The 25,918-nt window shown below is 42.6% G+C and overlaps 1 protein-coding gene across 1 annotated transcript in view; it reads left to right on the forward strand.

The window, feature by feature from the left end:
* The window catches only part of pi4kab (phosphatidylinositol 4-kinase, catalytic, alpha b), a 314,691-nt gene that overhangs the window by 218,395 nt on the left and 70,378 nt on the right, over nt 1-25,918 (forward strand). Inside the window, exons 34-36 of the mRNA XM_059943702.1 lie at nt 3,428-3,579; nt 10,101-10,208; nt 11,861-11,988. Of these exons, the coding sequence (XP_059799685.1) occupies nt 3,428-3,579; nt 10,101-10,208; nt 11,861-11,988 (388 nt within the window). The remainder of the gene's footprint in view (nt 1-3,427; nt 3,580-10,100; nt 10,209-11,860; nt 11,989-25,918) is intronic.

Here is a 25,918-nt window from a genome sequence, read left to right on the forward strand (position 1 = left end):
CACCGACTGCCATGTTAGATGCGTTCACTGTGAGGGCGGTAGGGACGTCCATTCTGGGGTGCTCTAGCATCGCGGCGTTTGCCAAGGCTTCTTTCGTTTTAATGAAAGCGGCGGCAGACTCCTCGTCCCAGGAAATGTCCTTGCCCGGACCCAACATCAGGGTGAACGGGGGTGCGTGATTCGGGCAGCTGAAGGGAGGAAGCGAGGTAGAAATTTACCATACCCACAAACTCCTGAAGGCCTTTGATTGTGGTGGGTCGGGGAAAATGGCGGACTGCGTCTACCTTAGCAGGCAGAGGGGTTGCCCCGTCTGCAGTGATCCTGTGGCCCAGGAAGTCGATGGAGTCGAGCCCGAACTGGCATTTGGCTGGGTTGATCGTCAGGCCGTATTCACTCAGTCGGGCATAGAGTTGATGGAGGTGGGACAGATGCTCCTGACGACTGCTGCTGGCTATGAGGATGTTGTCCAAATAGATGAAAGCGAAGTCCAGGTCGCATCCCACCACGTCCATTAACCGCTGAAACGTCTGTGCGGCATTCTTCAGGCCGAATGGCATGCAGAGAAACTTGAAAAGGCCGAACGGGGTGATGAGTGCCGTTTTGGGGCGTCGTCCGGATGCATCGGGATTTGATGGTATCCCCGGACGAGGTCTACCTTGGAGAAGATCCATGCGTCGTGCAGGTTTGCTGCAAAGTCCTGAATGTGCGGCACAGGGTAGCGGTCTGGTTTTGTAGCCTCATTCAGCCTGCGGTAGTCGCCGCATGGTCTCCAGCCCCCTGTCGCTTTGGGCACCATGTGCAGGGGGGAGGCCCATGGGCTGTCGGACCGCCGTATGATCCCCAATTCCTCTATTCTCTTGAGCTCCTCCTTCGCCAGTCGGAGCTTGTCCAGGGGAAGCCTTCGAGCACGGGTGTGGAGGGGTGGTCCCTGGGTCGGGATGTGGTGCTGAACGCCATGTCTGGGCATGGCTGCTGTGAACTGCGGTGCCAGAACCGATGGGAAATCCGCCAGGACTCTGGTGAAGTCGTTGTCGGACAGCGTGATGGAGTCGAGGTGTGGGGCTGGCAACTGGGCTTCACCCAGGGAGAACTTCCGAAAGGTCTCGGCGTGGACCAGTCTCTGCCTCGGCAGGTCGACCAGTAGGCTGTGAGACCGCAAAAAATCCGCACCCAGAAGCGGTTGGGCTACGGCGGCCAGTGTGAAGTCCCACATGAACCGGCTGGAGCCGAACTGTAGCTGCACCGTACAGGTGCCGTAGGTGCTGCCGTTCACGGCCCTCAGGGTGGGACCCGGTGCCCTGTTGCGGGTGTCGTAACTCGTCAGAGGTAAGACGCTGATCTCGGCACCTGTGTCGACCAAAAAACGGCGTCCCGACCCATACAGGAGGCTATCCCGATGGTCAGCCACTGTAGCCATCAGTGGCGGCTGGCCCTGGCGTTTCACGGGAACTTGCGGGGCGGGCGACAGCGCTGGTGGTAGAAGCACCATTGTTCGTTGGTCTCCTCACCCCTGCCTCTGGGGTTAGCGGCTCTGTGACCGGGCCTGTTCTGGTTTGCTGCTGGGAGCGTGGCCGGGTGATCTGTGCCCAGTTCGCCCAGGCTGCCACCTTCCGGGGGTCGCTGAAATCCGTATCGGACAGCAGCAGGCGTATGCCCTCGGGCAGCTGCTCCAGGAATGCCTTCTCAAACATGAGGCAGGGCTTGTGTCCTCCGGCCAGAGACAACATCTCATTCATTAAAGCCGATGGAGGTCTGTCTCCCAAACCATCCAGGTGCAGTAAGCAGGCAGCTCGCTCGCGCCGTGAGAGTCCGAAAGTCCTTATGAGCAGGGCTTTGAATTCCGTGTATTTGCTGTCCGCTGGGGGAGACTGTATGAACTCCTTAGCCTGGGCTGCTGTGTCCTGGTTGAGGGAGCTCACCACGTATTAGTAACGTGTGTCCTCCGAGGTTATCTGCCGAACGTGGAATTGGGCTTCTGCTTGCTGGAACCATAGGTGAGGTCGCAGCGTCCAGAAGCTTGGCAGTTTCAACGAAGCTGCATGAACAGATGCAGCGTCATTCATCTCCGGTCCAAATATCGTTTGGGCCATCGGGGTCACCAATTGTAGCGGTGTGCTACATGCAGCGCTGAAATAACGACACGGAGTCGGTAAACTGCAGTTAAAAAAGATTTTATTCGAACTTCGCCGCCTCGCTTTAAAGCCTCCCTGATTCCGCCCTCCCCGGGCGCAGATGCTGTAGGGGGCATGTATTCACAGTCCTGCGCGGGCTTTTCCCTTTGTTGGTGAAGCAGACTTGGCGCCCTTTTGGGACTGGCCTTTATGCCAGCGCGTTGGCTATTTGTGAGCCGGTTCGAGTGTGCTAGGAAGTGGGTCGCCACAATATCACAGATTTTTGTTTTTATTGCATTTTGGAAAATATCCCAACTTTTCTGGAAATGAGGTTTGTAGAAGAATAAGAGGTGACCTCATTGAAACCAATTGAATTTGAAAGGCCTCAATAGAGTGGATGTGGTAAAGAGTCTAAAACCAGAGACCACAGCATCAGAATAGAGGGATATAAATTTAGAATGGAGGTGCAGAAATTACTTTAGTCAGAGGGTGGTAAATCTGTGGAATTTGTTGCCAAAAGTGGCTGTGGAGGCCAAGTCATTGGGTGCATTTAAGGCAGAGATAGATAGGTTCTTCATTAGCCAGGGCATCAAAGGTTATGGAGAGAAGGCAGGGGAGTGGGGATGACTGGAAGAACTGAATCAGCCCATGATTAAATGGCAGAGCAGACTCGATGCGCTAAATGGCCCATACAAATGGTCCTATACCTTATGGTCTTATATGCGACTCTGGAGGCAAATCATTGATTATATTAAAGGCAGAGGTGGATAGACTCTTGATTAGTTGGGGCCTGAAGGGAGAATGGGGAAGGCAGGACATTGGGGCTGAGGGAAAACGGATCAGCCATGATGAAATGCTGGAGCAGACTCATCGGGCCAAATGGCCTAATTCTGCTTCTATATCTAATGCATGGTATCTGGTCATTTATAATTACTGCAATTGATTATAAAGGGAAGTTACAGTATAAGGCCTCGGAAGAATAATCCTTTACAGTGCCAGCAATATCTGTCAGTGTTAAATACCTGCTGCTGTCTGTAAGGAGTTCGTATGTTTTCCACATGATCACGCGGGTTTCCTCTCACATTCCAAAGATGTACAGGTGAGGGTTAGTAAGTTGAGGACATGATATACTGGTGCAAGGGGGTGTGATGACACTTGTGTCCTTCTCTAGGACAATCCTTGGACCATGTTGGTTGTTGACGCAAGCAATGCATTTCATGGTATATACTGATTTGTATGTAACAAATGGAGCTAATTTTTAAAATCTTTATTTCTTTTAAATGCATGTGTTTTTATTTTTGGCATTTCTGCTTTAGTTTCTGATGCAAAGGTTTGAGATTGCCAAGTACTGCAGTGCGGACCAAGTGGAGATCTTTGGCAGCCTTCTGCAACGCTCTCTCTCTCTAAATGTTGGAGGATCAAAGGGGACTTTGAACAGACATGTAGCTGCCATTGGGCCAAGATTCAAGTAGGTGCTGCACATCAAAGTGTATAGGACGCGCAATAAAGTTGTCATGTTAACAACCTCAGCCTTCAGATGTAATGTCAGAGCTGCTGGCTCAGAGATCCAGGCTCAGTTCTTGTCTCTGTGCAGCTTGCTGTGCATTTCCCCTGGATGTTATAGTCCGCTTCCACAGCCCATAAGTTTGGTAAGTTTGGCCACTATAACTTGTCCCCATATTAGTGATTGGTAGAATCTGCGCAGGTGGTGGGGGATGTTGGGAGCGTAGGGAGAATAAAATAGGATTGGTGGAAATGGGTGCCGTAAGACCTCGACGTTAAGGACACCTTCACGAGATGATGCTTCAAGAAGGCGGCATGCATCACTAAAGACCCTCATCATTCAAGACTGGCCCATAGTCATCAGGTTCTTGAACAAAAAGGATAACTACACTCACCTGCCCATCCATTGAAATATTCCCAAAACCAATGACCTCACTTTAAGGACTCATTATTCCCACTTTCTTGTTATTTATTGCTATTTATTTATATTTGAATTTGCACAGATTGTTGTGTTCTGCACTCTGCTTGATTTTTCATTGATCCTGTTATAGTTACTATTGCTGAGTATCCCCACAGGAAAATGAAACTTAGGGTTGTATAAAGTGACATAAATGTATTTTGATCATTCAAATTTTTACTTTGGCACAGGATCCCAATGACCCCACAGGAACAGCTCCTTCCCTTCTCCATCAGATTTCTGAATGGATTGTGAAACCCACAAACCTCAGTATTCCTTTTTAAAATTTATTTCTGTAAATTAAGGTAATGTTAAATCTTCACATTGTCCCACTACCACAAAACAACAAATTTCATGACAAATCTGATTCTGATGGTCCCAGACTCAGTGGGCTGAAGGGCCTGTTTCTAGGCCGTAACTCTGATGCTTGCCACTTGCTTGATCAGGATCACAGTTATATTGAACAGGCCCTTCATCTCAGGATGGCTGTGCTGGCCATGGTGCCAGTTTAAACTGCTCGGAGCCTATATCATTCCCTTCTCTGCCTGTCTAAATGTTTCCTAAACTGAGCAGACATTTTGTTGCCCTTCTTTTCCCCCAGCCGATCTTCAACGTGCAGGTTCTGTCTAAAGGAAATGGAGCTACACTCTGCTCCCAGTAGTATGTTTATGTATTCTGCTAAGTGCCAGAATCTGGTTTTGGGTGATTCACCTCAAAATATTTAGTTTCCATCCACCTACCTCCCAACACCACCCTCCCACCTCCCACACATCTTCCTCTCATCATTGTGGAGGTAGTCTCTTCAGAGTCATAGCCATATATGTTAAGGACTAAACCCACACTCAGTTGTACTTGTGTTGTCCATCAATCTCCCCCTCTGTAACATCATCTCTCATTCTGGCCTACCAAGATTTTTTTGCACCAGCCCCTGGCTCCCCATCACCACTTTCCTTTATTCTTTTACCCACTCTGTCTGCCCATCTGCCCTCACAACCTCCCTTATTTCAGAATCAGTATTGGGTTTAATATCACTGGCATATGTCATGAAATCTGTTGTCTTTATGGCAGCAGTACAATACAGTACATAATAATAGAAAAAACATAAATTGCAGTGTATAGATATATTAAATAGTTAAATAAGTACAGGTGTCCCTCCCTTTACAAAGGTAGAGCGTTTCTATGAAACTTTTCTAAAGCCAAAATGGTGTAAAGCAAAGAACCATTGATTTATATGAGAAAAATTTTCGTAAAAGCAAAAATCCTCTTTGTAATGCGAAGACGAATGTAGGTCTTTTGTAGAAGCGAAGTGGTATAAAGTGAACATTCATAAAGTGGGGGAAACCTAGTGCCAAAAATAAGGAAAAAAAGTAGTGAGGTAATGTTCATTGTTTCAATGTCCATTCAGAAATCAGATGGCACAGGGCAAGAGGCTGCTCCTGAATCATTCAGTGTGTGCTGCTAGGCTCCTGTTCCTCCTTCCTGATGGTAGCAATGAAAACAAGACATGACGTGGATGATGAGGGTCCTAAATGATGGATGCCCCCTTTTGGAGGCATCACTCCTTGTAGATGTCCTGAATACCACTCCATTATAGAGATGACTAAATGTACAACTTCTTGTAGCTTATTTTGATCCTGTGTAGTAGCCCCCCACCGCATGCCAGTGATGCACCTGAATAGAATGATCTCCACAGTACATCTGTAGAAATTTGTATCATCAGTGACATAATAAGTCACTTCAAACTCATAATGAAGTAAGATCAGAAGACCTTAAGACAAAAAAGCACAAGCACGCTATTTTCAGCCCATCGAGTCCACTATGCCATTTCATGGCTGATCCTGGATCCCATTCAACCTCATACACCTGCCCTCTCACCATATCCCTTGATTCCCTAAACAATCAGGGATCTATCAACTTCCACATTAAATATTCGCATGGACTTGGCCCCCACCGCAGTCTGTAGCAGATCATTCCACAGAATCGCTACTCTCTGGCTAAAAAAATTCCTCCTTACCTCTGTTTAAAAGGTCATCCCTGAATTTTGAGGCTGTGTCCTGTGGTTCTGGATACCCTCACCACAGGAAATATCCTCTCCACATTCAGTTTATCTAGTCCTTTCAACATTCGGTAGGTTTCAATGAGATCCCTACGCATTCTTCTAAATTCCAGTGAGTACAGGCCCAAAGCTGCCAGACACTCCTCATATATTAACCCCTTCATTCCCAGAATCATTCTCCTGAACCCCCTCTGGATTCTCTCCAATGACAGTACATTTCTTCTGAGATATGGGGCCCAAAACTGTTCACAATACTCCCAAGTGCAGCCTGACTAGTGCCTTATAAAGCTTCAACATTATCTCCTTGGTTTTATATTCTGTTCCCCTTGAAATTACTGCCAATTTTGTATTTGCCTTCTTTACCACAGTCTCAACCTGTGAATTAACCTTCTGGGAGTCTTGCTCAAGGACTCCTAAGTCCCTCTGCACCTCTGATGTTTGAATTTTAACCCCATTTAAATAATAGTCTGCATCATTGTTCCTTTTATCAAAATGCATTATCATACATTTCCTAACATTGTATTCCATCAGACACTTTTTTTTAGCCCATTCTTCCAACTTGTCAAGTCCTGCTGCAATTGCATTCCTTCCTCAGAACCACCTATCCCTCCACCTATCCTCGTATCATCTGCAAACTTTGGAACAAAGCCATCAATTCCATTATCCAAATCACTGACAAACAATGGGAAAAGTAGCGGTCCCAATACTGACCCCTGAAGAACACCACTAGCCACTGGCAACCAATCAAAAAAGGCCCTCTTTGTTCCCACTCACTGCCTCCTGCCTGTCAGTCATTCCTCTATCCATGTCAGTATATTTGCTGTAACACCATAGAATTTATATTGTTAACCACCTCATGTGAGACACCTTATCAAGTGCCTTCTGAAAATCCAAGTCAATGACATCCACTGCCTCTCCTTTGTCCACCTTGTTCATTTCTCGAAGAATTCTAACAGATTTGTCAGGCAACATTTTTCTTTATGGAAACAATGCTGACTTTGACTTATCACTAGTCTCCAAGTACCCTGAAACCTCATCCCTAATAATGGACTCCAACACCTTCCCAACCGCTGAGGTTAGGCTAACTGGCCAATACTTTCCTCTCTTTTGTCTTCCTCCCTTTTTAAAGAGTAAACAGTTGCAATATTCCAGTTCTCTGGGACCATGCCAGAATCAAGTGATACTTGAAAGATCATGACCAGTGCATCCATTATCTCTTCAGCAACCTCTTTCAGGACTCCGAAATGTAGTCCGTCAGTTCCAGGTGACTTATCCACCTTAAGAACTTTGGGTTTGCCTAGCACTTTTTCCTTTTGTAATAGTGATGGCACTCACTTCTGCTCCCTGACACTCACGGAACTCTGTCATACAGCTAGAGTCTTCAACAGTAAAGACTGAAGCAAAATATTTATTAAGTTCATCTACCATTTCTTGTCCCTCATGACTACCTCACCAGCACCATTTTCCAATGGTCGAATACTAACTCCCACCTCCCTTTTATTCTTTTTATAATTGAAAAAGCTTTTAGTATCCTGCTTTATATTATTGACTAGTGCGCCCTCACATTTAATCTTTTCTTTTATAGCTTTATTAGTTACTTTTTCTTGGATTTTAAAAACTTCCCAATCATCCAACTTCCCACTCACTTTGGCTACCTTATAATGCCCTTTCCTTGGCTTTTATGCAGTCCTTAACTTCCCTTGTCAGCTATATTTGCTTACCTCTGCCATTTGAGAACAACATCTTCTGTGGGGCACATCTATTCTGTGCCTTGTGAACTATTGCCTGAAACTTCAGCCACCTTTGCTTTGCTGTCGTCCCTGCCAGTATCCTCCAATCCGCCTGAGCAAGCTCCTCTCTCATGCCTCTGGAATTTCCTTTATTCCATTGTGATACTGATACATCTGACTTATGCTTCTGCAATATGAATTCAATCATATCATGATCACTGTATGTTAGGCTGACTAATAAAATCTGGGTTATTACACAACATCCAATCTAAGATATCCTTTCCCTGAGTAGGCTCAAGCACAAGCTGCTCTAAAAAGCCATCTCATAGGCATTCAGCAATTTCCTCCTTTGCAATCCGACACCAACCTTACATATTGAAGTCCCCATTTACAATTGTGACATTGCCCTTATTGCATGCCCTTTCCAGCTCCCTTTGCAATCTCAACCTCACATCTTGGCTGCTATATGGAGGCCTATATATGATTCCCATAATGTTGTTTTTACCCTTGGAGCTTCTTAAATCCACCCACAAAGATTCAACATTCTCTGACCCTTTACCTCTTTCTTTCTAAAGATGTAATTACATCTCTTACCAATAGAACCACACCACTGCCTATGCCTCCCTGCCTGTCCTTTCTATACAAAGTATATCCTTGATGTTAAACTCCCAACTATGGCCTTCTTTCAGCCATGCCTCAGTGATGCCCACAATGTCATACCGACCAACTTCTAATTGAGCCACGAGTTTGTCCACCTTATTTCGAGTACTGTACTATGTGTATTTAAATATAAATACACAGTCCTGCATTCTTTACCTTTATGAATTTTGCCTCTGTGGTACAACTTAAGTGTGTGCTCTATCTGCATTTGTACCCAATCATTGACTTGTCCTTCCTTACATTCATATTACATATTACTTCATCTACTTGTAAGCCTGCTGGCTCATCCTCAGCTCTACCATACTGGTTCCCATCCCCCTGCCATATTAGTTTAAAATATAGCCACTGTTGTGCCTTCTTTGTAGCTGTATCAATATGTTCGGTCCAGGATGGGTCCTCAGAGATATTGATGCCCAGGAACTTGAAATTGCTCACTCTTTCAACTTTTGATCCCAGTATGAGGTCTGGTGTGTGTTACCTCATTTAATCCTTTCTGAAGTCCACAATCAGTTCTTTAGTTCTGTGTTTCACCATCTTCTCCTATCAGATTTCCTTATCTTCTTTCCACCTATCACCTCGCCCAGCCTCTGTCGCTGTTCCCACTCTTCCGCTCTTCCATTTGCCTGTCATCCATCCTCACCAATCACATGCACTCCTGCCATCCCTTCCCCTCACCACCTTCTTCTGGCTGCCCCTCTTCTCCCGAGCTCTTTCAGTCCAGATGAGAAGTCTTAACCCGAAACAACATTAGCTGTCAATTTCCTTTCACAGATTCTGCTGACCTACTGAGTTCCTCCAACACAGTGGTTCTCAACCTGGGGTCCATGGCATAATGGTATTGGTCTGTGGCATAAAGAAAGGTTGGGAACCCCTGCTCTCTCTATTGCCCATGATTGCCATTAAACGATGTGTGTACCACACCTAGAATATTGTGTGCAGTTTTGGTCCCCTAATCTGAGGAAAGACATTCTTGCAGAATGCAGAAAGAGTACAGAGAAGACTCACCAGATTGATTCCTAGGATGGCAGGACTTTCATATGAAGAAAGACTGGATCGTCTAAGCTTATACTCACTGGAATTTAGAAGATTGAGCGGGGATCTTATTGAAACATACAAAATTCTAAAGGGATTGGACAGGCTAGATGCAGGAAGATTGTTTCCGATGTTGGGAAGTCCAGAATGAGGGGTCACAGTTTAAGGATAAAGGGGAAGCCTTTTAGGACCGAGATGAGGAAAAACGTCTTCACACAGAGAGTGGTGAATTTGTGGAATTCTCTGCCACAGGAAACAGTTGAGGCCGGTTCATTGGCTATATTTAAGAGGAAGTTAGATATGGCCCTTGTGGCTAAAGGGATCAGGGGGTATGGAGAGAAAGCAGGTACAGGGTTCTGAGTTGGATGATCAGCCATGATCATAATGGTGGTGCAGGCTCGAAGGGCCGAATGGCCTACTCCTGCACCTATTTTCTATGTTTCTAGAACTATTTTTGGGATGTTTAAGGATATCTGGTGGAATGCTACAGGAAGAATTCAACGAGCCACTGAATTCCTGCAGATCTAATTACTTCACATGTGTTTCTATAGGCTATTGACACTTGGTCTTGCTCTGTTGCATGCTGATGTGATTTCCAATGCCACCATTCGAAATGTCCTCAGAGAAAAGGTCTATTCTACTGCCTTTGACTACTTTAGGTAAATACATTCATTTTGCTATCATGTTTTGCGTCTCTGTGGTCCATTGAATCCTTTACAGGGGTACAATAGCATAATGTTATTCCAGTGCCAGAAGTTATGCCCATCCACTGCAACTAAGAAAGACACCAATTGTGACAATTTCTCGTACCACTTACACTGACTCCTGAGGTCTGGAGAGTGAAACTGCCCCAGTGCATCTCCTTCCCAACTTTAAAAACTCTCCCGCACAGAGTCATAGAGTCATAGAAGAATACCGCACAGAAACAGGCCCATTGGCCCATCTACTCTGTGCCGAGCTATTTAAACTGTCTGCTTCCATCGACCATAGCCCTCCATACCCCTACCACCCATGGTGGTTGTTCATTGTATACAACAATACAGGTTTCCTGTAATTGTCGGATACAATGGAAAGCAACCTCCCACTGCCAGCAATCGAAAGATCGGGGTTCAATCCGGCAGGGGTCTGTAAACAGTTTTTTTCTTTCTCCCTGGGTGGATTTCCTCCTGTGTTCCAAAGACATTGGGGTTAGAGTTCAGCAAGTTGTAGCATATTGGTGCTAGAAGATTTGCAACGCCTGAGGGCTGCCCCAAAAATATATTCAGCCTGTTTAGAATGGTGGAAGCTCGGGTTGAGCTGTTTGATTTTGCAGTGTTCACTGAGCTTGGCAGTAACTTGCAGGTGTTCCATCACCAGTCGAGTGATGTCCCCGAGTGATATCTGTTGGTATTTCTATCTGGGAGTGCTCAAGTTTATATAGGCCCCTGTATGCTTGCCTCGATCTTGATTCAGATTCAGATTCAGTTTATTGTCATCTAAAAACCACAAATGCAATGCAGTTAAAAAATGAGACAACGTTCTTCCAGAATGATATCAACAACGCACATGACAAAATAGACTACTCCAGAAAATCCACATAACGTTTAGCAATCCCCAATCCAGAGTCCGGAGAGGCTGCCATGTATTAATATCGCGCTACCATCTTAGCGCGTTCCCCGGAAAGGAGCTCCAAACTCACCAGACAAAACAAGACCAAAAACTAAAGCTACAAGACCTGCACAAAACCACATTGTTACAACATATGGTTACAACAGTGCAAAAATACTATAATTTGATAAAAAAGCAGACCATGGGCACGGTAAAAATAGTCCAAAGATGTTAAAAGACTATAAGTTCAAAAGAAACCACCACACAGTTTCCACAAGTCCTTAGGGTCCCGATAGACTCGTCATCTCACACCGGCGGCAGAAGGGAATGCCCCCGCTATGGACTTCCACGACACCGCCTGACTCAGCTTCGCAGATGCAGCACACAGTGAAAGCAACCTTTTAGGGGTAAACAACACCATCTATGAACCCCTAAGAGCCAAAGAAACATGAGCTAATAGAATTCAAAGGTCAACTGAAGGAGTAGCCAATGAGGACTGAGGCAAATGAGCAGGGGCCTATATAAATACAAGCATTCCCAGAGAGAAACATTAACTACTGTACACTGAGAATGTCTCCTCGACTAGTGACAAAACATCTGCCAAGCTCAACAAACACTACAACAGCAAAATATTCAAAATGTGTTGGTTGTTGACACAAACAATGCATTTTACTGGACGTGTGACAAACAATCTAACCTAATCCAATTTTTCTGATTATTTCAGTGTTGCACCTAAATATCCAACCCAGGATGAGAAGAGACTGCGGGAAGACATCAGTATTATGATCAAGTTTTGGACAGCCATGTTCTCTGATAAGAAGTACCTCAATGCAAATCAATTGGTTCCTCCAGGTAAGGAACAAAATAAAGGCTGGACCAGATATAAATGATGTAAGCTGTCCATAAGATTGGGAATGTGCCGAATGAAACAAAGGCAGATTAATTATGGAACACAGAAAATAGAACAGAAGAAGTAGTAACCAAGGTGTTTGAATGCAAGTTTATTTGGGAAATGTTTAGAGTTGAGAATCTGAAGGATTTAGTTAAGGTTTTCCTGTATTAAATAGGAATATTTAATCGATAAAATTAATTTCTGTCTCCCATTGGTCTGTTTTGGTTGAATTGTTTAAATTTCTAATTGACCTTTATTTTTGTGGTTCTCTAAACTTACTTATTGTCCGTTACGACGCTGGTGCTTAAGGCATCAATGAAGGTTCTTCATCTCTGTCTGCCCATACCATCTCACCTAGATGCAGAAGGATTCTTTGTTGCTGTTTCCATAACAATTTTTTTGTTTTGACCATTTAGGGTTGTAGCCTGAGCTGAACCCCCTGTACCTGGCCTGACCTCTACCCTTTGGCCTGTTTGGCATGGGTGACCCCACTAAGAGTCAAAGTTCAAGACCTTGACTCCAGCCAGCCCTGACCTGGCTCTCTGGGTCATTGAGGCATGCAAGCCTCCAAACCCTACAACAAGGTTGTGGCCCAGTAGAGGTGTGGCTCTCTAAAGGCAAAACAAAATTGGAGTTGTAAACCAAATTTTAAGGGAGCCTCTGCTGTCATCAATAATGGAATGAGGTTGCACAGCAGAACTGCTGCGTCAGCTAACGGTGTACCAAGTTCTTGTAATATAAACTCGGGGCTAAATATTGCATCAAATTACAGAGTCCAGGGGAAGACTGATTCAAAAGGGAACATTGGGAACAGTGAGATTTCCTTCCCTCTGCTGCCTTTAAGGAGTTTGTACATTCTTCCCGTGACTAAATGGATTTCCCCGTGGTGCTCCAGTCTCCTCCCACAGACGTACCAGTTGGTAGGTTAATTGGTCATTGTAAATTCTCCCATAATTAAGCTATAATTAAGTTGGGGTTTCTGGTTCAGGACAAAAGGGTCTATTCTGTGCTGTATCTCAATAAATAAATAAATATGAACAGGCTGGCTAATCAAACAATACAGCCATCTGAGATCAGATATATAATGATCAGCCTCTCTCCCTAGTGTTTAATCTGCAAACAATTCCATTCAAGTTTAGTTGTCATTTAACCATATGTACATGAATACAGCCAAACGAGACAGTGTTACACTGGGGTCAGGGTGGAAAGCATAGTACCAACAGTCACACACAGCACAAAGTACACAACATGTATAAGATAGAAAGATACAGCTACTCAATAAAAGAAGCCAAACTCAAGCCATCCATCACCGCCGAAATCTGCAGATGATCACAACAGACCTTGTCTTTTGCTGAGTGAGCCACAGCACCAACTCTAGCCTAAGTACTGCGCCACTCAGCCCCAGTGCTTCTCCCTTGTAGATGTAAGCAGGATGCATTCCACTTGCTCCATCCTGTGCCAGCTTCCTTTCTGGGCTCTAACTTATGTTGCCCCACTATATTTGATCACCTTTATCTCTGGTTAGTTTATAACCTTAATCCCACCTTTGGCAGAGGGTCTGTGGATTGGCAATCCTTCTTAACTCTTCCACCTCTTATCTCTTTACTACCAACCATTTATTCCCTCTTCAAAAAGCATTCTCTCAATGCAGCTTCTGATCTCATTTTTTTTGTCTGTATATCAATAGTCCCGTGGGATACATCTACAATATTGAAAGCATTATATCAATTGTAATCATTAATCATAGACCGATCAGGTGCTTGTCCAACCTAAGCTAATTTCTGAAGAAAGATAATAATTTTAATCACAACGTGCTTTAGTTCTCTTGTCTTGTGACACTTGAGCAGTTTGCTATTGTATTATCAATTACAGAATCTTTTAAAAAGTAATCCAGGGCATGCTGAATCTCAATCAGTTAATAGCTAACTAATTCAACTTTATAAGATCCATTAATATGCAGAAGGTATATGTAATATGATTATCTATAACTGCTTCACTTCTCTCTCTCTCTTGCTCTCTTTCTCTTGCTCCAACTCTCTTGCACCCTCTTGTGCTCTTGATCTTGCGCTGTCTCATGTACTCTCTCTCTTGCTCTCTCCTCGCACTCTTTCTCTTGCTCACTCTTGTTTGCCCTCTCCGTTTCACTCTCTCCCTTTTGCTCTCTTCCTCTCCCTCTGACACTGTAACTCTCTCTCTAATTCCTAATCTTCCATCCCGGTCTTTACTGTCCTTTTCACCCACTTCGCACTCCATCCTTCCTAGACCTCTTTTTCACTCTCCAGATTCAACTCTGGCTCTCTCATCTCTCCTATAAGACTCAAAATGATATGTCCCATGTACCATCAATCTTCAAATCAACCATGGTTGACATTGAGGCCTTAAGATATCTGAGCTTTCTGAGTTAGGCCACTCGGCACATTGATTCTGCACCACCAATCACAGCTTTTTTTTTCTTTTCCAACCTCATTACTCTTCCTTCTCCCTGCCACACTGGACGACATTCAAATTTCTTTCTTTCTTTCTTTATCAATGTTTTTATTAGTTGAATAAAAAAAGTACATATATATAAACAAGAGGAGAATTGTCTCAAAAATCTATATCAATAACAATTCAAATAAAAGGAAAAATACAAATTATCACGATCATACATAGAATTAATCTATTAGTATATAATATAAAAAGATTGTTGATTCTCTTATCCATAACAAGAAGAAAAAAGGTAAAGAAACAAGGAATGATGGGTGCAAATAGAAGAAGTATTTACCAAATAAAATAATTTATTCCATTGATTATCTGAAAGAGACTTCTGAAACTCCAATTCCCACGAAGCTTTAATTTTATCATTAGCTAACATACGGAAATTCAATAGCCATTTATAACTTATAGCTATCAGTCCTTTTTGAAATGGTTTGACCTGAAAAAAAGTATCAAGACGTTCACATTTCAAAGTGAATTTATTATCAGAGTGATATCCAAGTGTCATGCCAGTCTCAATCACCTGCTGTTGGTAACTTTCATTCTAGTTTGGTTTTAATTCAGTGGGGGTGATGGCAAGGATATCCAAGTTAATGATCTTTAATTGGCTTAGTCACAGTTTGTTATTAGTTCAAGCATCATGTCCATTTAGCACACCAGAAATACTTTGCAGTACCAGCAACCTGGGTTCAATTCCTGTCCTGCCTGTACGGAGTTTGTCCGGGTACTCCGGTTTCTTCCCATAGTCCAAAGACCTACTGGTAGGTAGGTTAATTGGTCATTGTAATTGTACCATGATTAGGCTGGGATTATATAGAGGGTTGCTGGGTGGTGCAGCTCAAAAGGCAAAAAGGCTTGTACCTGAGTAAAATAAAGAGTGGGAAGACAAATTTCCAAGCAGTTAAGTTCAGCTCTAGTCTCTTGCACAGGGTATGTAGGTTATTACCCTTCAGCTGTCACAAGCACCATTTTTGTCTCTTGTGCTTGACTGCAGGAAGAGAATGTTTTATAAACTTACTGCCGTGACCTAATTGTGAACTTATCTCTAGGATACTTATACCTCTGTTTTTCAAATGGTAAATGGGAGATGTATCAAGGGGAGGCTTGTTGCACCTTACAGCCCACCCCCATCATTATGTTGAAGTTTTAGCAAAGATGCAGTGCTGAGGCTTTATTAAGTACCAGTGAGGTACTTTATTAAGTACAAGAGTATTATGAGCAGTTTTGGGCCCCTTATTGAAGAAAGGACATGCTGACATTGGAGAGGTTTCAGCGAAGGTTCACAAAAACAATTGTGGGGTTGAAAGGCTTGTCATTATAAGGAGCGTTTGCTGGCTCTGGGCCTGTACTCACTAGAATTCAGCAGGATGAAGGGGGATCTCATTGAAACCTATCGATTGTTGAAAAGCCTCGAAAGAGTGGAAGTGGAGAGGATGTTTCCTATGGGGGAGTCTAAGATCAGAGGACACTGCCTCAGAAAAGAGAAACATCCATTTAGGATGGAGATGAGGAAGAATTTCTTTAGCCAGGGAGTGGTGAATTTGGAACTCGTTGCCACAGGTGGTTGTGGAGGCATATATAAGGCAGAGATTGATGATTCTTGATTAGTCAGGGCATGAAGGGATACGGGGAGAAGGCAGGAGATTGGGGCAGAGAAGGAATGGGATCAGCAGTGATGAGATGTTGAAGCAGACGATGGCCCAGATAGCCTAATTCTGCTCCTATGTCTTATGGTCTTCATAATTCTCATTGCAGTCCTAGAGTGCCCAAGCTCTGGTGACACTTGGTTGTCTTCCTTTTAAAGTCTGCTCAGGATTAATTCAGTGGGTGATATTGAAGCTCAGGTTTATTGTCATTCAACCATATGCTACCATATTCAATCATAAGCTAAACAAAACATTCTTCCTTTGTAGCCAGTATGTAGAATGCAATATATACTGTTACACACAGCACATATAGTTACGATCTAGCACATACAGTCACAAAATCATGTTAGCACTAGTTGCAAAGTGAAATGGCCTGAAGATTGATGGGTTGACAGAAAATGTGAGGTGCGTGCTTACGTAAGACAGTATAATGTCACTGGCACTATTGTAATAAACCTCTGAGGGCCACAACCTTGTCGTAGAGTTTGGAGGCTTGCGTTCCTCAATGACCCAGAGAGCTGTGTTGGCTGGAGTCATGGCCTAGTGCTTTGTAGGGTCAAACAGTTCGTAGGGTAGAGGCCAGAAGAAGAGTTGTCTACCAGTCCTCCAGGTTCGGGAGTTCAGCAGGGCTAGCAACCCTGAATGGTAAAACAATATTGTTACCGAAACAGCAATGAAGAATCCTTCTACATCTGAGTGCAATGGTATTCCTGAGTCTCTTCCCAGGATTTGCATGACTGACTGTAGTGAAAACCGAAAGGAAGCTGCTGACAGGATGAAGGAAGCCCTGAACACCACCAGAGATGAAGGATCTTCATTGCAACCCTCAATGCCAGTGGTGTAGCAGGCAAAGATAGATATTATAATAAAAGAAACAGTAATATAAATGTGTGAAACAACAGCAATGAAAGATGAAAAGTGACCAGTGCAGGATGAGAGTAAGTTGGGAAGTGGTGGGGGGGGAGGGGGGTCGTGCAGGATATTCAGACTAAGTGAGCATGTAGCAAGGTGCTAAGAAGTTTTTTTTTGAGGCTTCGAAGCAGACATGTTTTCCAAGTCCCGCTGTGCATTTGTGAGGAGGAAAATTGGCCAGCTTTCCAGTATTTCCCCTGCCTGGTCTCCTCACTTGTGCTGCTTTTAAAAGGGTCTCCTGTGAATAGTGCCTTCTGTTTCATTGTCCATTCCCAGCCTTTGCCTGCCCCTGGTGGGTGCTTGTTTGATTGTTCTAAGCTTTATTTGCTTAACCCATGTGAGCTCCACTTGTCTGCTGCATCTGCCCCTGCTGGAGACAGCTGAATGCGAGTGACGTCGGTAATTCTGGATCCAGTCTGGCAATCAGAGGTCAATTCCAGTGCCACCAAATTGTAGGTTTGTAACAGCAAAATAGGAAGTTCTTCACCCGCATCCCATGGTCAAATAAAATCCGGAGCTCTTTATCTTAGCCAAATGTACTGAAGAAACTTCATGATCAATATTATCATCATTCTTCTTATAGAATTGTACTGCACATCGAGGTGCATAAAAATTGACTTGCAATTAAACTTATTATATTTTTTTAATGTTTTGATCTGCTAAATTGCCTCTTGTACCAGTCCCTGCAATGTCATGTTGATTTGAATCACCCTGATATCAAAAGACCTCATCAACATCTTAAATATTTTTATCATTCCCCCCCCCCCCCCCAACTCCTCTTGCGTTTTTGTCAGTTTCATCTGCAAGTTGAGCTGAGGTTAGAACAGGCAGAAAACACTTGCCTGGAATTTTAAGACCAGCGAACACAACCTCAGAATAGAGGGATGTCTATTTAGAATGGAGTTGAGGAGGAATTTCTTTAGCTAGAAAGTGGAGAATCTGGAATTCATTGTCACGGGTAGCTGTAGAAGCCAAGTCATTTAAGACAGAGGTTGATAAATTCTTGATTAGTCAGGGCATGAAGAGATACAGGGAGAAGGCAGAATATAGTTACTGGGTGGGAAAATGGATCAGCCATGATGAAATGGAGTAGCAGACTTGATGGGCCAAATGTCCTAATTCTGCTCCTGTATCTTATGATCTTTACATCTTTTGCTTTGAGGATCCAGAATTGGCTTGCCCACAGAAGGCAAAGGATGGTTGTAGATGGTTTGTATTCTGCATGGAGGTCGGTGACCAGTGGTGTTCCGCAGGGATCTGTTCTGGAACTCCTCCCCTTTGTGATTCTTATAAATGACCTGGATGAAGAAGTAGAAGGGTGGGTTAGTAAGTTTGCTGATGACACAAAAGTTGGGGGTGTTGTGGATAGTCTGGAGGGTTGTCAGAAGTCACAGCGGGGCATTGTTAGGATGTAGAACTGGGCTGAGAAGTGACAGATGAAGTTCAACCCAGATAAGTGTGGCGATTCATTTTAGTAGGTCAAATTTGAAGACAGAGTATAGTATTCTTGGCATAGAGATCTTGGGGTCCATATCCATAGGACACCCAAAGCTGCTGTGCAGGGTGACAATGTTGTTTAGAAGTCGTATGGTGTGATGGCCTTCATCAATCGTAGGATTGAGTTCAAACACCATGAGGTAATGTTACAGCTGTCTAGGACCCTGGTCAGACCCCACTTGGAGTACTGTGCTCAGTTCTGGTTGCCTCACTACAGGAAGGATGTGGAAGCCATAGAAAGGGTGCAGAGGAGATTTACAAGGATGTTGCCTGGAGTGGTGAGCATGCCTGATAAGAATAGGTTGAGTGAACTTGGCCTTTTCCCCTTGAAGCAACTGAGGATGAGGGGCGACCTGATAAGAGGTGTATAAGATGAGAGGAATTGATCGTGTGAATGACCAGAGGCTTTTTCCCAGGGCTGAAATGATTAACACAAGAGGGCACAGTTTTAAGGTGCTTAGAAGTAGGTACAGAGGAGATGTCAGGGGTAAGCTTTTCTTTCTTTTTACAATATTTTTATTCAGAAGAAAAAAAAACAAGATTTACAGAGTGCAACACATAAGATTCATCTCAACATAACTTGTGTACATTCATTTATTGTAATAAAATTGATCAAAATGTTGTAGCATAACACATAAAGGTATACCACTCTGTAATCAAAAATTTAAAGATAAGTCATACATCATAAAAGAAATTTTTTATATAAAAAAAAGTCAACTCCCTACCAACTACCAAAGAAAAAAGCTGATGGATGACAATGGATAATTAGAAAAAAAAACATATTCAGTTAAGAAGAGAAGATAAAAATATACATAAAAGTCTGTGCACTGTTAAACTTTATAAATTGGGAAAGTAATTTAGGAAAGGTCCCCGAATATAAAAAGATTGTTTCGAATTTAAGACTGAACAGCAGATCTTTTCTAAATTTAAATAAGACGTAATATCACTTAGCCATTGAAGATGTGTAGGAGGGGTAGACTCCTTCCATTTAAGCAAGATTGCTCTTCTTGCTAAAAGAGAGGTAAAAACTAAAACCTGTAGGTTAGGAGTATTTAAAGTTATATCTTCATTTGCAATAATACCAAACAAGGCAGTAAGGGGATTTGGGTCAAATTGGACCCTAAAAAATTGAGAGAAGGTATGAAATACTTCCCGCCAAAACTTTTCAATTGTAGGGCAAAACCAAAACATATGAATTAAAGAGGCATCAGCAGAGCTGCACTTATTACAAAGTGGAGAAACATTCAGGTAAAAACTGGAGAACTTCTGTTTAGAAATGTAAGCTCTATGAACCACTTTAAATTGTATAAGAGAATGATGAGCACAGAAAGATGATTTATTAACCCGTTTAAGAATTTTATTCCATCTATCATCAGAAATCTGACAATTTAGGTCATCCTCCCTTTTTATTTTATCTAAAAAGTCTTGTCTAGAATCAATCAACAAGTTATAGATACCGGTAATAGAACCATTAACAAAAGGTTTTAAATTTAAATGATCGTCCAGTAAATTTTTATCAGGACCTATAGGAAAAGTAGCTAATTGGATATGTAGAAAATCTCTAATTTGAAGGTATCTGTAAAAATGTGTTTTTGGGAGTGCAAATTTAGTTGACAATTGGTCAAATGAAGCAAGAGATCCTGAGATAAACAGGTCCCAAAAACACTTAATACCTAGTTCATCCCAATCCTTAAAGACTTTATCAGTCATGGAAGGGATAAAAAAAAAATTAAGGAGAATGGGAGATGATAATGAAAAATTCGCTAAACCAAAAAATTTTCTAAATTGAGACCAGATCCTTGAAGTTTGCTTAACAATTATGTTATCTGTTGTTTTATTTGCTGAAAAAGAAGAGTATGATCCAAGAAGAGAGACAACAGAGGAATTTTTTACAGAATTAACTTCTAAGGAGACCCATGATGGGCAATCTTTACGATAAATATAATAGGACCAGAAAGTAATATTCCTTATATTGGCAGCCCAATAGTAAAACCAAAAATTGGGTAGGGGTAATCCACCCATCTCTTTATTTCTTTGTAAGTAAACGTTACTTAAACGAGCTTGTTTATTATTCCAAATGTAAGAGGTTAAAATTTAATCTAAAGAATCAAAGTACGTCTTAGGAATAAAAATAGGTAAGGCCTGAAAAAGATATAAAAATTTAGGAAGAATCTTCATTTTAATCGAATTAATTAGGGATAAAGAAAGAGGGGACCATTTAGAAAGCATCTTTTTCACATAATTCAATAAGGGGTTTAAGTTTTCTTAAATAAATTCTTGAAGTTTTTAGTAATTGTTACACCTAGATATGTAAATTGACTTGTAACAACTTTGAACGGAAATTTGGCATTTGATGACATTGGGTCATTTAAAGGAAATAGCTCACTTTTACGTAGGTTCAGCTTATATCCTGAAAAAGAACTAAACTGGGAGATTAAAGAAAGAACCAAAGGTAAAGAAGTTTCGGTGTTAGAGATAAAAAGTAAAATATCATCAGTGTATAATGAAATTTTATGAGACATACCTTCCCTTAGTATACCAGAAATGTCCTTAGATTCTCGAAGTGCTATTGCTAAGGGTTCTATAGCTAAAGCAAAAAGTAAAGGACTAAGAGGACAACCTTGTCTAGTTCCCCGCTGTAATTTAAAAGGCTTAGAAATTCGGGAGTTAGTAATAACCTGAACAGTAGGAAGGGGTAAGCTTTTAACGCAAAGAGTGGTGGGTATGTGGAATGCACTGCCGGCGACTGTGGTGGAGGCAGATATGATAGAGTCTTTTAAGGGACTCTTAGATAGGTACATGGAGCTTAGAAAAATAGACAATAGGTGCAGGAGTAGGCCATTTGACCCTTCGAGCCAGCACCGCCATTCAATGTGATAATGGCTGATCATCCACAACCTGCCTTCTCCCCATATCCTTTGACTCTGCAATCTGTAAGGAGCTCTATCTAACTCCTTCTTGAAAGCATCCAGAGAATTGTCCTCCATTGCCTCTGAGGCAGAGCATTCCATAGACCCTCAACTCTCTGAGTGAAAAAGTTTTTCCTCAACTCTGTTCTAAATGGCCTACCCTTTATTCTTAAACTATGGCCTCTGGTTCTGGACTTCCCCCAACATTGGGAACATGTTTCCTGCCCCTTGCGTGTCCAATCCCTTCAATCAGATCCCCTCTCATCCTTCAAAATTCCAGTGTATACAAAATAGAGGGCTATGCGGTAGGGAAATTCTAGGCAGTTTCTAGTGTAGGTTACACGGTGGGTACAACATTGTGGGTTGAAGGGCCTTTAGCATGCTGTAGATTTCTATGTTCTATGCAATGCATCTTGAGCTGAGATATGCTTTCAGAAGGAATACGAAGAAGAAGACCCTGTGATCTATCCTATACACCACTGGCGTTTGTCATCCACCACTAATGACTTTAAACTGCTGAGTCTGAATTCCCTTGGCAGGTTTTCTGGCACTAATGATCCACACACATTTAATCCTCTCTCACTGGAGAAACCTGGGGTTTTTGGTATTTCGGTGTTTGACCATCAGGATTTGTGGGATATTCTTGTGTTTTTTTTCTGTATTTCCACTGTATCCTTTATGTTGCCTTTGTGTTGTGCTGATCAAGAAATAGTACAAAGCCCAGATTAAATCAGATTACAAAACTCTTCATTTCCAGAGCAACACACACAAAATGCCACAAAAGCTCAGCAGATCAGGCAATGATTAAATAGTCCATGTTTCAGACCAACGTCCTTCATCAGAACCACAGTTCAGTGAAGAGTCAACTGTCTATTTTTAGTGGGTTAATTGATCACATTGGTGTAATTAGGTAGTGTGAGCTGGTTGGGTTGGATGGGCCTGTTACTGTACTGTTTATCTAAAATACATTCTACCTGACCTGCTGAATTCCTCCATATGTTGCTCAAGATTTCCAGCATCTGCAGAATTATCTTTTGTGCTCATTTTCAAAGGATTCAAAGGTTCATTTATTATCAAAGTACACAACTCGAGATTCTTCTACAGATACCCATGAAACCATGAAAAAAAGAACCCCCAAACCCCCTCCCTCGCACAAAACGCAACAAGAATATTGACCCTTAAACCCCCCTTACAAAAATACAGACAAAAATGAAACAAGAACATTGACCTCCAAATGCCCCTCTCCTCACACAGAAAAATAACTGAGAAAGAATGTGCAAAAAAAAAATACAGAATATAAAAAACTGTAAGACTGAAAAAAGTCCATAGTTCAAAACCATATCCATATGATGCCTGTAATAAATGCTCTCAGTGAGGTTGGGTGACAATGCACTTGCTTTCTTGATTAGTGCTTCACACTTTTGTAACCTCTTGAGTTTTTTGACCTTCAGTTTGTTTAACACCAAAGAATACTTATGTCTTTGTTTTTTCCTCTGGCAGAAAATATTGCCATTTCATTTATTTTACCTCCATGATATCACTTTTCCAGTTGAGAGAATAGTTCCAATTTCCTGTTGGCGTTCTCAACAGAATCAGCTCTTTCTCCTTCCTCCCATTCATTAACTGTCAAATTTGAAGGTTTTTGGGTAAATAGATTCCACAGAGTTAAAGACAGACACTTAACCGTCATAAACGTGTCGTTAATATCACTGAACTCAAGTTTTCAAATATTGCAGTTGCATGCAAATCACAGAATTCAAAACAGTCATTCTAAACCCAGAACTCAGAAGGGCAAATCTACAGCAGGGTGCAAAAATCTTAGGCACATGTACACAGCTAGGGTGCCTAAGACTATTGCGTGGTACTGCAGTAATTTTATGTATTGCATTGTACTGCTGCCACACAACAAAACAGATTTCATGACATGAGTGAGCAATGATATACCTGATTCTGATCTGGGTCTCTATTGTGGACTGAGAGTGGGAAGGGGCAGGGAGTGGGTAATCATGGTTGGGGAAAAGGGACAGAGAGATGGGAGGGAGCAGGAAGCACCAGAGAGACATTCTGTAATGATCATAAACCAATTGTTTGGAGTCAAGTGACCTTGCCTGGTGTCTCAGGGCTGGGTGTGTCAGCAGCCATGCCACCTCCCTGCCCCTGATACTCTTTCTCTGCCACCCCTCCCGCAGCACTCCACTGTCACCATTCCCAACATCCTTTGCTCCTGCCAGATTTACAAGCTCACTCTTCATTCCACATTGACAAATACACTGCTGTGCAAATGTCAAAGGTACCCTGGCTATATTTATGTGCCTAAGACTTTTTGCACAGGACTGTAGTCCATTAGAGTCCAATTTGTAATGATCTTCTGATTTTAAGTGTATTTGAAAACTGGGGTCCACAGCATTAATAACCTAAGGCAATGAGATAAATTATAAACCCTCATTTATCTATTTTCTCTGAGAAGCAGAGCTAAAATTGAGAATGAATAATTTGCAAATAAATTCTCAGAAGCAAAAACTGATCGAGGAACTCAAAGGTCAGGCAGCTTCTACGAAGAGGAAAAGAAATCGAATTTTCAGGCTGAAGGATCTCCAGCCAAAATGTCAACCATTTATTCCTCTCCATAGATGCTGCCTGACCAGCTGAATTCCAAATTCACCAGGAAGATTGACCTCCCAGCATTTCACATTATTCACCTCCCTCCACCCACCTAATGTCCCCCTCACCTGGTTTCACCTATCACCTTTCTGTAACCATGCTACAATTTATCACTCTGCAACCCTTGAATAAATTTTTACATATATTTTTAGCAATGTTAGAGAAGCATTGATTTCTCTAACTTCTAGTAAACTTCTGGTTACTCCTTCTTATCTCCTCACCTGCCCAGCACCTGTCTCTGGTTCCCTTCCTCCTCCCCATAGTCCACTTTTGTCTCTTATTGGATTCCTCCTTCCTCCGCCATTTGCCTCTTCCACGATGCCAGTTCCTTACTTCATTCCGCTTACTCTTACCCACCTTCCCACTCACCTGGACGCACCTGCCACCTACCAGTTAGTACTCCTTTCCACCCCCTCACCTTCTTATTCTGGCTTCTTCGTCCTTCCTTCCCAGTCTCGGAGAAGGGTCTCAACCCAAAACATCGACTGTTTATTCATTTCTATAGATACTGCCTGACCTGCTGAGTTTCTCCAATATTTTGTACTGTTAATCTGGATTTCCAGCATCTGTAGAATCTTTTGTGTTTGTTCAAGACTGTATGCGTGTAAAATGCCCGTATTGGTCAGTGCAATGTTTCTGCTTTGTAGGTCTGTGTTAGTGCAGTGCCTCAGGAGATATTTCCAACAAATTCCAATGTTTTCCAAAAGAAAATTAAGTTAATCTGTGCAAGTCGATTCTGCTTTATGCACCCATGCTGAACTCTTCAATTTCATCAGCTTCACCTCCAATTTCCACCTTGCCCTTAAATTCATTTGGGTCTATTTTTGACAATTCCCTCCCTTTTCTTGATTTGTCTGTCTCCACCTCTGGAGTCAAACTGTCAACCGACATCTTTTATAAACCTGCCATTTCGCACGATTATCTTGACTATACCACTATCCATCCTGCCTCCTGTAAAAATGTTATTCCCTTTTCTCAGTTCTTTGTCTCCTACGCATCTGTTCCAAAGATCTAGCTTTCCTTCTAGGACATCAGAGGTATCCTCCTTCTTCAAAGAACAGTTTCCCTTCTTCCACCATTGATGCTGCTCTCACCCACTTCTCCTTCATTTCCTGAACATCCACGCTTACCCCATCTTCCCGCTACCCCATGAGCCTCCGCATCTAACATGTCATCTTACTCTATCTCCAAAGGGATCTTACCTCCAAACATATATTTACCTTCCTCCCCCCACTTTCCACAGGGATTGTTCCCTCTGTGTTTCCCATGTCCATTCATCCTCACAACTAGTTCAAAGTAAAATTTATTATCAGAGTACATACATGTCACCACATATAACCCTGCAGTTCTTTTTCTGTGGGCATACTTAGCAAATGTATAGATCAGTAGCTGTAAAAAGGATCACTAATCTCCCTCCTGGCACTTATCCCTGTGTGGCCCATTCATCTCCTCCCTCATTTCCATTCATGGCCATAAACAGTCCTTCCAGGTGAGGCAACACTTTACCTGCAAGTCTGCTGGGGTTGTCTATTGTGTCTGATGCTCCTGATGCAGCTTCCTCAACGTTGGTGAGACCCATCGTGAATTGGAGGCCTGCTTCGTTGAGCACCTCCACTCCATATACCAAAAGTAGAACTTCCTGGTGACCAAAAATTTTAATTTTGATTCCTATTCCCCTTTCTGGCGGCTTCTTGTGCCACAATGAGGCACAACACCTTGTATTCTGTTTAGGTAGCCTCCAACCTGATGGCATGAATATTGAGCTCCTTCCAGTAAAAGAATGTTCTTCT

This window comes from Hypanus sabinus, chromosome 18 (genome assembly GCF_030144855.1).
Source record: "Hypanus sabinus isolate sHypSab1 chromosome 18, sHypSab1.hap1, whole genome shotgun sequence".
Taxonomy (NCBI): Eukaryota; Metazoa; Chordata; class Chondrichthyes; order Myliobatiformes; family Dasyatidae; genus Hypanus; species Hypanus sabinus.